Source organism: Nicotiana sylvestris, chromosome 8, assembly GCF_000393655.2.
Source record: "Nicotiana sylvestris chromosome 8, ASM39365v2, whole genome shotgun sequence".
Classification (NCBI taxonomy): Eukaryota; Viridiplantae; Streptophyta; class Magnoliopsida; order Solanales; family Solanaceae; genus Nicotiana; species Nicotiana sylvestris.
In genome coordinates, this window is record NC_091064.1 from 204117486 (window position 1) to 204131511 (window position 14026).

General features: G+C 42.3%; 1 protein-coding gene across 1 annotated transcript; it reads left to right on the top strand.

Annotated features, from left to right (window-relative positions):
• Window positions 1-1218: 1218 nt before the first annotated feature.
• Window positions 1219-6052, top strand: LOC138876264 (uncharacterized). The gene is made up of 5 exons (XM_070155172.1): window positions 1219-1245; window positions 2517-2651; window positions 2713-2904; window positions 2978-3368; window positions 5514-6052. The coding sequence occupies exons 1-5, from the start codon at window positions 1219-1221 to the stop codon at window positions 6050-6052; spliced, it is 1284 nt and encodes a 427-aa protein (XP_070011273.1).
• Window positions 6053-14026: the final 7974 nt, after the last annotated feature.

Here is a 14026-nt window from a genome sequence, read left to right on the forward strand (position 1 = left end):
ATCGAGTAAAGGACTTGTCCCACATGCAGATTCAAATCAGTCGGTAACATGCTCATATTAAAATCATATGTAAATCATGTTAGTTGTAGAAATACAAATTGAGGTAAGGTTAGTACTCACAGTACTCGTGTGAAATACCAAACTCGTCACCTTGAGCGATCCGTACAACTTTCTTCAATCAATCTATAACCACATCAACATCGATCTCGTGTTAATTGCCTCATTTAGGCTAAATTCATCACTAATTTAGAATACCCAATCCTTCGAGTTTTATATTTTATCATCAATTCACCGAATTATATTTACCCATGCTACGAGTAATTTAAATTAGTCCAAAATCTTTTAAATAAAAAGGTATTTATATGGTTTATTCCCTTTACTGTTCAATTTTCTTAATCGTGTGCATAAATTGAAACTAAAATAACTTTATTGTCCATCATATTCCTTCTTAATTGGTACCTATCTTTTGTACTCAATACTAGACTCATAACATTCAAACCCAAATTCGATATTGTCATTGTAATACAGTTAACACCAAACCTCAAACCTTGCATACTAACTTAATTTACACCTAACAAAGATCATATATAATGAGACTAGTTTAAGTACAAATACATCAATACCCTTCTTTTTCCAAGTTAATTTATCCTACAATAACATTGACCAACTTCCAATTGCATAATTTGCCCAGAATAACTCTTATTGGTATTAAATTTCTTATACCTTGTGAAACCCATTAAATATATGAACTGAGATAAAAAAAAAATTACCAGAAGAAAAGAACCCAGATGAGAAATTCGAGTATTACCCGTAAGAACTAGTGTGTATTTAAAATTTCTCAAGTTTTGGTTCCACCCTTTTTCTTCTTCTTCTTCTCCCTTTTGAAATTTTGTTTTCTCGGCGATCTGAAGCTTCTCGTTTGTCCTTTCTTTTGTTTTGGCAAAATGGGCTTCGGCCCTTTTTGCTTTACTTATTTTTTTTTGAGTTATTTTGTTTTAGTAATTTGCTCCCTCTTTTTTTTCGTTATTATTATTATTATTATTATTATTATTATTATTATTATTATTATTTTACTAATGACCAATACACCCTTATTAAATATAGGGTATTACAAAAAACCAGCTCAAAAAGGAGTGAAAGCACAAGTACCAAGAACAAGGTCAAGCTCAGTCTAACAGGATCAGTGCGGCCACACACTATTCTGTGCGGTCCGCAAAGATGAATTTCAGAGAGCATGCAATTCAGGTAGCCAGGCAATGCGGCTGCAGAGTATTTTGTGTGGACCGCATTGACTTCATTGCGGCTGCACTCGACTTTGTGTGGTCCGTAAAGCTCAAGTTCAGAGAGGTGATATTTTGGAGGAACCTGGCCAATGCGGTCCGCAGTCCTTTTTATGCGGACCGCAATAGAAGCCACCGCGGCCGCAGAGTATTTTGTGCGGTCTGCGGTGGGCAACTTCAGAGAGCAAATTATTTAGCCAAGAGCCTTAGTTCGGCCGCACTCGATTTTGTGCGGTCCGCACTACCCCGCAGGGGTATTTTTGTCCAGAATATTTAGCCTAGTATAAATAGTTTCTTTTCCCATTTTTAGGTTATCAGTTGTATTTTGAGATAGAGTTGCGCTCGTGAGCACTTCTTTTCCATTTTGAGTAATTTTAGCTTAGTTTCATCATTGAATCTTCAAGTTTTATCTAGCAATTAATTATTATGGGCTTTTCTTCATCTATTTCTTTGTTTTCTTCTATAATCATGAGTAGCTAGACCCATTAACAAGGGTTGTAGCTCAACCCTAGTGTGAATAATTGATGGGTCTTGTCTTTTGATGTTTGATTGTCTATGGGTGTTTGATATTTGGACTAATTTAAGGTTTTAATGTTGAATTAGTGGTTGCAAACACTAATTTTTGCCTAGTTGACTTTGGCTCTTCTTGAGAAAGAGAGCCTAAGTCTCTGAAATTGGTCCAACAAGGAATTGGGGCATATTCAAGAGATTGATAGCCCCAATTAAAGGGTTAAACCTAGAGATAGTAATACCCGACTTGAACCTCAATTACTTGCACAAATTATTATACCTAATTGGTCTTGAGAAAGTCAATTCGGGAAAAATCACTCGAACTACCGAGAGGTATAGAGTGAGTATAATCGTGCAATGGTTATATCATAGTGAGTATAATCGTGCAATGGTTATATTATACTCCCCAAATATAATAATCTAGCCTTAGACTAAAGAATCCATCAATTAGACACCTAGGATAAAGTCACTACCCTAGTGCCTTTTATCTATTTGAACAACTCTCAATAGCTTAATCTTAGTTTCACTTAGCCTAATTTAGCATATTAGTAGTATAAAATTAGAAGTAAGAAATCAGAACCAACAATGTTTAGAAGTGCAATTAGGAACAATTACGCAACACCAATTTAGATAGAAACTCAACTCCAATATCTAGCTCCATGTGGAAATCGATCCCGACCTTCTCGGGTAAAAGCTGATTTGACCTCTCTTGCTACTTTATAGTAGTACAAGGTTGGCCTTGATCTTGAGTTTGACGACTTCTTTGATGACGTTGACGATGCCAGCGAGGACATTGATCTCGATGCTCCTCGCGCTGTTGAGGCAACGGAGAAGTTCCAGCGACAGGTGATAGCTGTTGATGTATACTTTTTTAGTCTCAAGCATTTTTCCTCATTTTACTGACTCTTTTGTTTCGCCGTAGTCTAAGGAGATGTATGATCACGCCTCCTCTAGGCTTCGAGAGGAGCTTTCATGTCATGGAAAGGAGCTCGAGAAACTCGTCTCGGGTCTGCAGGAGTTGGAGGCCTCCTCTACTCGAAATGAGAAGGAGCTGAGCGAACTTCGGGCAACTTTGGAGGGAGTTCTTAGAGAAAGGGCTGGCCTTGAGGAGCAGGTAATTCGTTATTCATAAATCCGTTCATTGTTCCCATAATTCAATGTTTGCCGACTTACCTTTTCTTTTGCAGATCAGGCAAAAGAATGGGGAGATCCTCGAGCTGAGGAAGCGAAACGAGGTAGTGACCTCAGAATTAGCATCGACCCAGGGTCTTCTCCAAAATGCTCAAAAAGAGATTGTTGTGCTATCTACGGCCAAGTTTGAGGTCGAAGGAAAAGTTTCTACTTATCTGAAGGATGCTGCCACTGCGAATCAAATAGCCCGAAGTATATCGGTGGAGGCCGAGCAAAAACTGATTCGAGCTATTGCTCATGCTAGTGCAAAGACGAGGAGGCAAGCCTTAGAGGAAGCCAGTGCCAAAGGTTCCGATATCTCGACTAAGGTCGAGAAGGCCCGAGAATCGGAGGAAAATTGGGAGATCTTAGTCGCTTTGGATGAAGGTCCCGGAGATGGTTCGGGGGGTAGTGGCGATGAAGAGTCGGCCTGCGTCATCTTTGCTTTTCTTCTTTTTTTGTGTGTATGTATTCTCGGGGAAACAAGTCTTGTAAAGACGCCCCATGTAAGTATATTTTTTGGCAATGCAAGAGAATCTTTCTACTTCAAGTCTTTCCATTCTTTATGCTCCATCGTTCTTGCGGAGTTAGCCTTCAAATTTTGATGTTGGCTCTTTGGAGCTCATACTTGGAATAATCGAGGCCCCCGAGATCGTGTTCTACCTCGAAATTAGTTCGATAGCTCCTTTGGAGCCGATGCTTATGATAGCAGGAAAACCTCGAGGTCTCGATACCTCCTGAATTTCGCGTGATAGCAACGTTCATGCAACCTGATAATGGGGCCCCCGGGGTGGTCCTGCCAGTGCATTTCCCAAAAAAGGTTACACTGTCATGGCCAGAATTAATTGGTCTTCTAGGTAGGCGAGTAGTCACTACCTGCCTTTATATACTCACTCGCTTACTTCTCAAATGGAAATTCTGCTACTCTAAGTAACTATTTCTTCCATAGAACTTTGTTCCTTGTGCTAGTTCTCCCGTCGTGTCAACTCAAAGCCTTTGCCCAAATCTCCATCCTCCTCTTTCTATTTTACCGTAGCCATGATTGCTACATCGGCATCCGTCTATCAATGAGAGGGGAGTTCTGCCTCTGTTCCGTGTCCGGTCGGTGGCACACCACCGGTACCCGGTGAGCGGGCCTCGAGGTGTTTTGTCTCGAGGAGAGATTTTACGTTGGAGAGACCTCCCAACATTCAAGGGCATCGGGAGCATGCATCGAGGTTCATCTCCTCAATAAGGGAGGACCACCACGAGATGATTAGAAAAGATTGCGGATAGGGAGAAGGAGTGGTACTGCAGGTATCTTCCCCGGAGGAAAGAATCATGACCCATGTTGAGGGGTTTTTGAGCGTGTATACATATCCTTTTACGTCGGGTCCCCTCGATAGGCTGTGCTCAAATTCTGTAGGAGATATCTGGCTACCCTGGCGTAGGCTCACCCAACCCTTTAGAAGATAGTGCTGATGATAAGATACTTTGCGGATAAGACCGGGCTCGAATTCACTCTCAGCCATCTCGTTAGGTTATATCGGCCGCTACATTACCGGGGCTTGATTACTCAGCAACGTCGATCCACTCGGTCCCCTGCTGTTAACGACAAAGAGGACGAGGATCGAGGGTAGATGGTCGGTTCGTTCGAGCAGGGACAGTCGATATTATCCCTAGAGAGTTTTTGCCATTTCCTGAGAAATGGAATTTCACACGTAAGTGGCATACCTGTATCTTTATCGCTTTCTCCATAGCGGAGGCGGGTTACATAAAGGGATCTTTCTATTTCATTCTTTGTAGCAATTCCTTGGTTGTCGAACGAGGTCCCTAATTTGGCTGAATGGTCCCGCAAGCTGGCGGCTTGTTCGACCTATGATAAGAGCAGGTGGAGAGACCTGTCCAAGGCCTTTTAGCACACTAACTCTGCCGCCGCAGGTGTTGGAGATTTTTCCGAGATAAGGCCATGCCCCCTGGGGAGTAGGAGAGACTGCCTACCTCGGGGTCGAGGGTCGATAATAAACGGAGAGAGTCTCCGAGGTGTGGGGATGCTTACGGCGGGGCAAGTCCTCTTTTGAGGTTCAAAAGAGGTGAGTCGGCCAATCTTCCAGATTCGGAGGCCTCTGTTTTCGAAAGATCATTTCCCATTCTCGTCGAAGGTACTTCGAGGAACGAGGGTCATGCGGCGCGTTCCTCTTTTTCTACCAAAGGCATTTCGGGGGATACTAGGACATCAGACATTGGCTTGGCTTTTGGTGAGGCTCAGTGTCTTGGCTTTATGGTAAGCTTTGGTAGCCGGTATATGCTTATCTTGGTTTTGCGCCCTTCCTTTCTTATTGAATTTTCGTTTGCAGACCTTTGACAAGCTTAAGTCCGAGCTGCTTCGCCATGAGGCCAGGCTGTAGAAAGCTTTGGATAGGTAGAAATCCCTTAGACTCCTTTGTGCGAGAAAGGAAAGTGAGCTCGTATACCTGCGGTGTGAGGCGAATTGAAGTTGGAACTGCGAAAGCCGTCTCGAAAGATAGGTAACCTGTATCTCATGTCGATGTATGCTTCCCTTTTTATTTTCAGAGATTAATGTTTCGATATTTCAGTTGGAGAGCAAAACGGAGGAGCTAGAACGACTTTGGGGCGAAGTTGTCCGGGCCAACCGTGAGTTTAACGAGTTGAAGGCTCAGGTAGATGCCCAAGTTGCGGCCAAGGAGGGTGTTTTGGCTAAGACTTCTACCCTCGAGGTGCAAGTCCGAAATGCTTATGCAAATGATTCTGTCCGAGCGAACATGATCACAAGGCTCGAGTCCGAGCTTTTGAGGGCAAAGGCCGAGGTGGTAAATGCCCGGGTTGAGACTGTAATGAGTCGCACTAGGGCTGAACAGAAAATGATGGCCTATTTGAAGGGCGCTGCCTATGCTAGAGTTGAGCTGAGGGAAGCTCTTGATCATGAGAGCAATAGTAAAGAGTTCGTGAAGTGTAAATCTCGGAGGGAAACCCTCGAGGAAATTCATGCCAAGCGCTTCGACCTCTCGGAAGAGATCAAGCAAGCCAAGGCGGAAGAACACGATGCTAAATTCCTTATGTCCAATGCCGAGGATGGGGCCATTGGGCCATAGTCCCCAAGGGGACGTATATTTCCTTCTCTGTTTCTATATATATTATTTTCTAAGCATGTTGTAAACGGAGCTTGTATTTTTCCGCATGTATGTATAAAGAGGAAACCTCACGGTTTTGTTTCTCCTGCATTTCTTTTTTCCTTGATTTTAGCCAGATGAAATAGTCTTTGAGTTCAGAGGAATCCTTAGATTCGTGGTATGGCCCTGGGGCTCATCAGGCTGGCCCGTAGGCTCTTACGTGCTCGGTCGATACGACCTTCAATTTTAGTGCTGGCGACAATGGCTCTTACGCGTTTGCTCTCAAGCATATTTAGTTAACTGTTTTGGGTTCAGTCTCTAAATCAGGTTTCGAGTCGAGCTCATTCAACCCTCAACTTTTTGAATTGCAAGCTAGCCCTTAGGCTCTTATACATTGGGTCGGTGTGACCTTTTGTGTAGGCTGGCGACAATGGCTCTTACGCCTTAGGTCGATGCGACCTTTTATGTGGGTTGATGACAATGTCTCTTACGCCTTGGGTCGATGTGACCTAGGCTTTATTTTTCCCTCATTAAGGACTTTTTGAGATAATGTTTGCCTGACTCTTCGACGGTTTAATAAAAAACCTCGATTGTGAGTCGTTTTGTGGCGATGATCGAGCACCTCGGGAGGTTTGGCTCGGAGGCTGAGTATCTCAAAGCCAGTGTTTAGGAGTTGACATGGTCGAAGCTCTTTGGCCTATATCGAGGGTAGCCTATTTAACCGGTTCTTTCCGAAGTATATTCGAAGTAATTGAACGCTTGTGATTTATAGCGACGGTCGGGCATCCCCGAGTCGCGTTAGTTTGGTTGGTGCATCCTAGTGACCGGAGTCATTTGTGTTTGGCTGGAGCCTTTAAGTCCCGAGTGAAGTAGATTAGGCGTCTATATCGAGGGTATGTTTTTTTAGAGGTCTTACAAGTTCAATATATAGCCTAAACTTTGAGATCAGGTTTATGCCTTTAGTAAGGTCTTACATGTTTTGCATGCCTTTGAGTTCTTACAGTTTTGCATGCCTTTAAGGTCTTACAGTTTTGGATACTTGGTAAAAGTGTGGTTCATGCCTTGCTTGAGGTATTACAGATATTGTCACTTGGTACAAGTGTGGTTCATGCCTTGCTTGAGGTCTTACAGATATTGCTGTTGCCTTATACAGGTCTTACGAGGTCGAGACTGCCTGCATGTGGTCTTACGGCCTCGGGTTTTGATAAGTTGATGGAGATGGCGATTGACGGCAGTCCCCGAGTCATCGAGGGTTTCTTGGCTCGGGAGCCATTACTTGTGAACTTGGTATTGCCTCATTGAGGGCTTATGATTTTGGAGTTTCCGACCCGGAGGTCGTGTAGCCTTGAGTTTTCGATGCTAGTCCCCGAGTGTTCAGGATGTTTTTGGCTCGGGAGTTGTTTTGTGATCTCGTTGTTGCCTTATTGAGGGCTTAAGAGTTAGGAGCTCCGACCCGGGGGTCGCATTGTTTTAAGTTGTTGACGCCAGTCCCCGAGTGTTCGGGAAGTTTTTTGGCTCTGGGGCCGCTTTTTGCAAAAAATGTCGAGCTTCCTTGACACGAAAAAATGCTTTTGAGAAATATTCTTTGATTACTTGACAAGTATACATGTCTTTGATGTTTGAAGGCCTAGTTGTTCTATACGGTCACGGTTTGCTCAACCGTTTGGCCCGGTACATTATTTCCCTATCGAGACCCTTCTTGGCGTATCTTGGCTTCTCTGAGTCGATGACCTTTTGGGCGGTATGCCCCCCCAATATTCGAGGTTGATAGCAAAAGAAGCCTTGAACACTTGTTGAGTCTTCCTCAGGTAGTATATGGGTGTTGCCTTGTTCAAAACCTTGTTGGTAAAATCCTTTTCGGGATAAAAACTCAGTCTAAGGAAAAGCGTGCAACGGATGCTTTAAAACCTTAAGGTCTTCGAGCTGGGTTAACGCTTCGATAGTCTCGGTCGGGCACCAGCATAAAGGTGAGTACGACATGTAACATAAAAAGGGAGATGGTTGTACCTTAGTGGCGATAGCGCTTTGAACACCGATAGGCCTTCAGTTATCTGTTCGAAGGATGCGGTACGACCATTTGTTTGTTCATTCGAAAATAGCTGAAAATATGCCTTGTGGTCGCCATGTTGAATCCATTGAGGGTTCGAGGGGTGAGCATAATTTGGTCAAGCAGTCCAAGCTGCTCTGTTGCCCTCGACCTGATAATATTGGTCGAGCCACTTGGACCCACAAGCCAAAGTTTAATTTGAAATGTATCTTCAAGAAAAGAAGTTACCAGTGCGTCGTTATGGAGATGAGATAGAGTCTCGAGTTTGCTTTTTCCTGGAGAGGGATGTTTTCGTTCTCCTGACCGTGGGCTCATACAGGGCACAGATGCCTTAAAAGATCATATGGGTAACATGTTGCGGCTCATTTTCTTCGTTCTTTTTGGTCGCCTCTCTTTCCCGAAACTAAATTTTGGCTCTGTCGCTGAGGAATTCCTGGAGTTGTCGGCAATCTTCGGTCCTACGACCATGTGTGTTGTGAAATTCACACACTAAGTTGTGGTTCCTTTGTGAAGGATCTTATTGTACAGGCCTTGGCCATATGGTGTCTCTGCTTTTACTGATGGCGAACATGATGTTTGATACATCAACGTTGAAGTTATATTCCGACCAGCGAGGCGCTTCCGTCAGTCCTGTGTACCTATCGAACCCAGTTCTTTTGACGAGTCCCTGAGGATTCTGGCCTCGATCCATTCTTCGATCATTGCGGGGTATGTTACGCCTCGGGGCGTTTCTCCTGTCGTCGGTGTATGGCTAGTACCTTTCCTTGTTTGGCTTTGGCTCCTTCATCAAAATCTTGCTTGGGTATACCAAGCCCGAGTTGGCTCCTAGTTGGTCGTCCTCGACCCTGATTTTTGATTGATATCGGTTGTGAACGCCCGACCAGGTCACGGAGGGATATTCAACCAGGTTCTATTTCAGTTGCTTCGAAGCCACCGAGCTTCGCTCATTCAGACCTTGAGTGAAGGCCTGTACTGCCCAATCGTCGGAGACTGGTGGTAGTTCCATTCGTTCCATTGGAAAGCGAGATGCGAACTCTCGCAGCATCTCATTCTCCCTCTGCTTGATCATGAAGATATCAGACTTCCTTGTTGCTACTTTGATGGCACTGGCATGTGCCTTTATGAAAGAATTTGCCAGTATGGCAAATAAGTCTATGGAGTTAGGAGCTAGGTTGTGATACCACATCATGGCCCCTTTCGAGAGTGCTTCCCTAAACTTCTTTAGCAAGACGGACTCGATCTCGTCGTCCTTTAGGTCGTTGCCCTTTACTGCGCAAGTGTAAGCAGCAACGTGCTCATTAGGGTCTGAGGTACCATTGTATTTTGGAAGGTCTGCCATTCAACTTCTTTGGAATGGGTTTTGGAGTCACTTTCTCTGGGAACGGCCTTTGTATGAACTTCTTTGAATCCACCCCTTTCAGGATCGGGGGTGCACCAGGAATTTGGTCGAACCTGGAGTTGTAGGTTTCGACCTTTTTATCGTTGGCTTCTATCTTCTTTTCGCCCGATTCGATCCTCTTTGTGAGGTCCTCGAGCATCTTTACAATAGAGGGTCGGGCACCGACCCATTGTTTCTTGAACTCTCCGGTACCTTCTCGGCTGGGGGAGCCGTCCCCGGCGCTACTGTGCTAGGAGTTTTCTAGTGACTTTGCAGCTGAGCAATCGCTAGCTGTTGTGCCTGCAACATTTTAAAAATAACAAAAGGGCTAACCTCCTGTTCTTCCCTAGTCAGGGTTTTCTGAGCTTTTTGTTGGTCTTCTTAGTGCACGCTCCTGTTAGTGTGGGAGCTTACATCGACGTGTTGAGCATCGTGTGAGACCGCGTCCATGGGAATCGGTTCTGGTAAGTTTTCAATGTTTCGTGGTGGTACACCAACACCTGAAAAATCCACACCATTTTTTTCCGTGGTTCTCAAGATTGTTGTTCACTAAGTCAGACATTTTGACCGGAAATCAAAGATCTTGGGCCAGAAAAAGTGTGAAAGATAACTTGCGTTATGTAGTTAAACCAGCAAGAAAATAATTACTATTATTTTTAGCCCCACGGTGGACGGCAAACTATTTACCGTAAAAATGGTAATAACAATTAAATTTGATTAAGTGGTTCTAAAAATACGTGATCTATTTTTATGCTAGTTGTTAGGCGGTTGATGCTATGTGAAATACTTAGAAACGAGATAAAAGCTTAAAAAGAGATGTTAATCAATCCGAATCGTTGTCAATCGAGGCATCGAGCTTGCCTATTCGAGGGCCTCAGGGTCGAGTCCGAAGCTCGGTTGAAAGCTATCGAGGTGGTCGATGGAGACTAACAGTTATAAATAAATCAATGACGGCTCTTTATGGCCAATAATGAGCAATAAATGACGAACTTTAAGTAGAACACAATAAATACGAGCAATAAATGAAGTAATGAAATCAAGAAAATATGTTAGAGAACAGAGAGAATGTTCTTGAGTCTTTAGTATTGAGCAACAAATATTTATAAAATGACATGGATTCCCTTTATATAGGGGGGAATCCCAACATAGTACAAACGCTTTCATTACAAAGATATGGGCCTGGTACAGCCATTTAATGCCTTGATTCGCCTTTTGGGCTAATCCACTAGACTTGACCTGCCATACGCACGTGCCTTGGGAACTCTGCCTCGATTCACCGAGATCGGTATTTCACATTGTCTCGGGGTCGGTCATTACTTATACTATCTAGAAGTCGAACTTTCGAGAATTCTCGGATTCGATCACTAGAAGCCCTCGAGATGCCATGATGCTTGTGAAATCGAGCCATCGATTTTCACCGTATACACTTTGCAAGCATACGGGGCAAGTTCTAGGAATCAAATGCGATGCACAGAATAACACCCAAACCTCACACATACATGGCACATAAGTCACTTAGAATTGGTTTCATCAAGACACTCTAGTCAAAACAGTTAAGCAAAGTTAAGATTATACAATTTTAGGTACTTATACAAGAGTCAAAAACTGAGCCTAAGCGTCACAACCAAAGTACTCACTATTCTCAAGGAATAACAAAGTCAAGAGATATTGCTTCAACTCAATTCATCTCATTAGCTCCTACTCCTAAAAAAAATAAAACTCACTATACCCGGTTCAAACAAAACCCTTGGAAAAGAACCGCGACACAAAGAAAAATCAAGGGGGAATTATTACACTACCTAAAAAGAAAATATTTTTGTCCCTATTTCTTTAGACTTAAATTCCTCAAGACAATAGTCTAATAGATCCATCGTCGGGAAAAGTCCAATCTTTAAAAAATATATTATTTAATTAAACTAACACAGCTAAAGTAGCATGAAAAGTCACTCAGACAATCTCCTTACCCCACACTTAAAACCATGCATTGTCCCCAATGTACATCATAACTATAAGAGGGTAAGAGAAACTCCCTTGTAGGCCAAAGGCCGAAGCACTAGCAGTTCATGGGGTACTCAGACTTCTCCCAAGATTGATCCTTTGTGCGGGTACCTCACACTTAGTTCCAACCATTTGGTTTGTTGTTGCGTCCTTCCAATAGCTTTGCTTTACATGTTCCTAGAATATCAAAAGTTGACACTACAAAAATAATACAATTTTAAAAAGTAAAAAAACAGTAAAGTTGGGTTGCCTCCCAACAAACACTTGATGTAACGTCGCGGCACGACATGAATCACTTTTTTTCTCCACCTCGAGCTTATGAATTGAACCCCAAGTTTTGATTTAAGCTTATGATTATGCTCTTGGGGCGGTGGTACGAATCTAACTGGCCCAAGGAAATAATGTAGTATTCTGCACTCTTTGTCCTTTGTATGAGGTATGTAATCCTGACTTTCTGGCAAGAAGAATTCCAAAATATATGCACCTTGTTCCTTATTCCTTGACTCTTCAATTGGTTCGGATGACTCTATTTCCATATCATCATCCAAACACAATGTAGAAAAATACTTGAAGTGTGGACCAATGCACTCACACACATGAACTTTAGGACTTTCAGCATCCTCAACATCAACGATACTAGAGTCAACAAAATTTATATCCTCAATGTCCTTGGCTAACTCTAGTCTCACTTCTTCAACATCGCCATCCTCAAATTCTAGTTGGTTAGATTGTTGGTTTTCTACTCTGACCTCCTTTATTGGCACCTCAATTTTGGCATCTAATTCATGCTCTTCTTGGCTACTATCCACAATATTGGCTTGTTGAGCGTTAACTACCTTAACTAGTTGACTCACTTGTGCCTCCAGGTTGCGAATAGCACCATCTTGACTTTGTATGTGCAGTTGTTTCTCATTATTTTGTTCCACAAGGAACCTTAGCATATCCTTGATCTCTTTCAGGTCATCATCCCTGGGTTCTTTGTTCCTGTTAACTTCACAAGAAAAAGAAGAACCATCAAAGTAAGGGGTCGGGGGAAGATAAGAAATATAAGCACAACCATAAAAGTGACCATCTTGACCACCACACATATCACATACATTCCACACATAAGATTGAGTTGGTGCATATAACTCGCTCTCGGGAATATTTTGATAATTTTGTCAGGGGTGGTTTTCTTCACAACATGCATAAGGGGGATTAAAAGTAGAATTACCAACATCCAAACTCCCATAATTCCAGGATGCCATGTTTATCAAATTAACAAGTAAAACAAAAATATATAAAAAAAAATCAAATACAACAAAACAAAAATAAAAGTTCAAACTTTCAACCTAGCAATATGTACACCTATAGTTACAGCGTTATTTCCCCGACAACGGCACCAAAATTTAATCACGCCCAACTCTAGTCCTAAAAAGGATAAGCGATCGCTGCAAATATAATTCGGTCTAAAAGTCCGAAGTCGAATCCCACAGAGAACTAAGGCTTAACTATATTTGTTTAATATCACTAAAAAGACAAGTTTGAATAATTTTCTAAATTATAAAGATTGAGAATTATATTTCTAACTAATTAACTAGAAAATACTAGAAAGCGGTAAAATTATCAACTAACGAGACAAAGGGTTGGAGACTAAATTAAGGAGGTCTAGAGTTATGATTTTCCCAATTGTCGGAATCCTTACAGCTATGTTCCTTACAATTTCGCTGATGTATTCTCTACTGATCGTGAGCACTTTAGGTGCTGTAATTCTCTCTCTCGAGCAATTACAACAATTTACTAGACATATTATCTCGAACTACACTAGTTGGTTTTATCTAACAACTCATTATGATCACGTCAAAGTTTTAGTATTTCTAAATCTGCCTTTAAACTAACTGTATTGATTTCTCACATACGTTAGGAATGACGTTGTTCAGCAACTACCTAAATATGTACTCTCTCTCGAGCAGTACACGCTAAATAGGCACAGTCAATTGATGACCATTTAATCAACAACAACAAATACGTAGTTGAACAAGTAGAGAAATCCAATGACTTAATTATATAAAAACATAACAAGTATTTATCCTACAAAAGGTTCCATCAAAACCCTAGAAAACGAATTGGCTATTCATAATAGTATGCAAAAATACAATACTAGAATTCATAACCAATAATGGAAATAGGAAGAAGGAAGTGAGAAACTCGTGGAAGAATTCTCCGCCTTGCTCCCAGTGTGTTCTTACCTCCTTAGGTCTAAAACAAGCTTTCTCTTGACTTGGGCGAGTTTGTTGAGTTTATATAGGGTTAGGATAAGTTTCCCACGCTTTACACATTAGCCCTTAGACTTTCTCGGCCTTTTCCAGATCGACCGCGGTCGCGGGCCAACTGCGGTCGTTTTAGACTATTCTGTTTTGCAACTTTTTCCACCGCGTTTCAGCCGCAGTCGCGGTGAACTATTGCCCAGTTTTTCTTCGCCTTTTCTTGCTTGTTTTCATTCGGGCTCTTCTCGATTGGTCTTGTATTTACATATTTGACCCCAGAATACTCT

What these genes read in the sequence shown, in the direction of transcription:
- LOC138876264 (XM_070155172.1), top strand. Translation starts at nt 1,219, where the DNA reads ATGAATTTCAGAGAGCATGCAATTCAG. An exon ending in GGGCTGGCCTTGAGGAGCAG is followed by an intron (nt 2,905 to 2,977) that starts GTAATTCGTTAT and finishes TTTCTTTTGCAG; the next exon opens with ATCAGGCAAAAGAATGGGGA. An exon ending in TCCCGGAGATGGTTCGGGGG is followed by an intron (nt 3,369 to 5,513) that starts GTAGTGGCGATG and finishes TTTTATTTTCAG; the next exon opens with AGATTAATGTTTCGATATTT.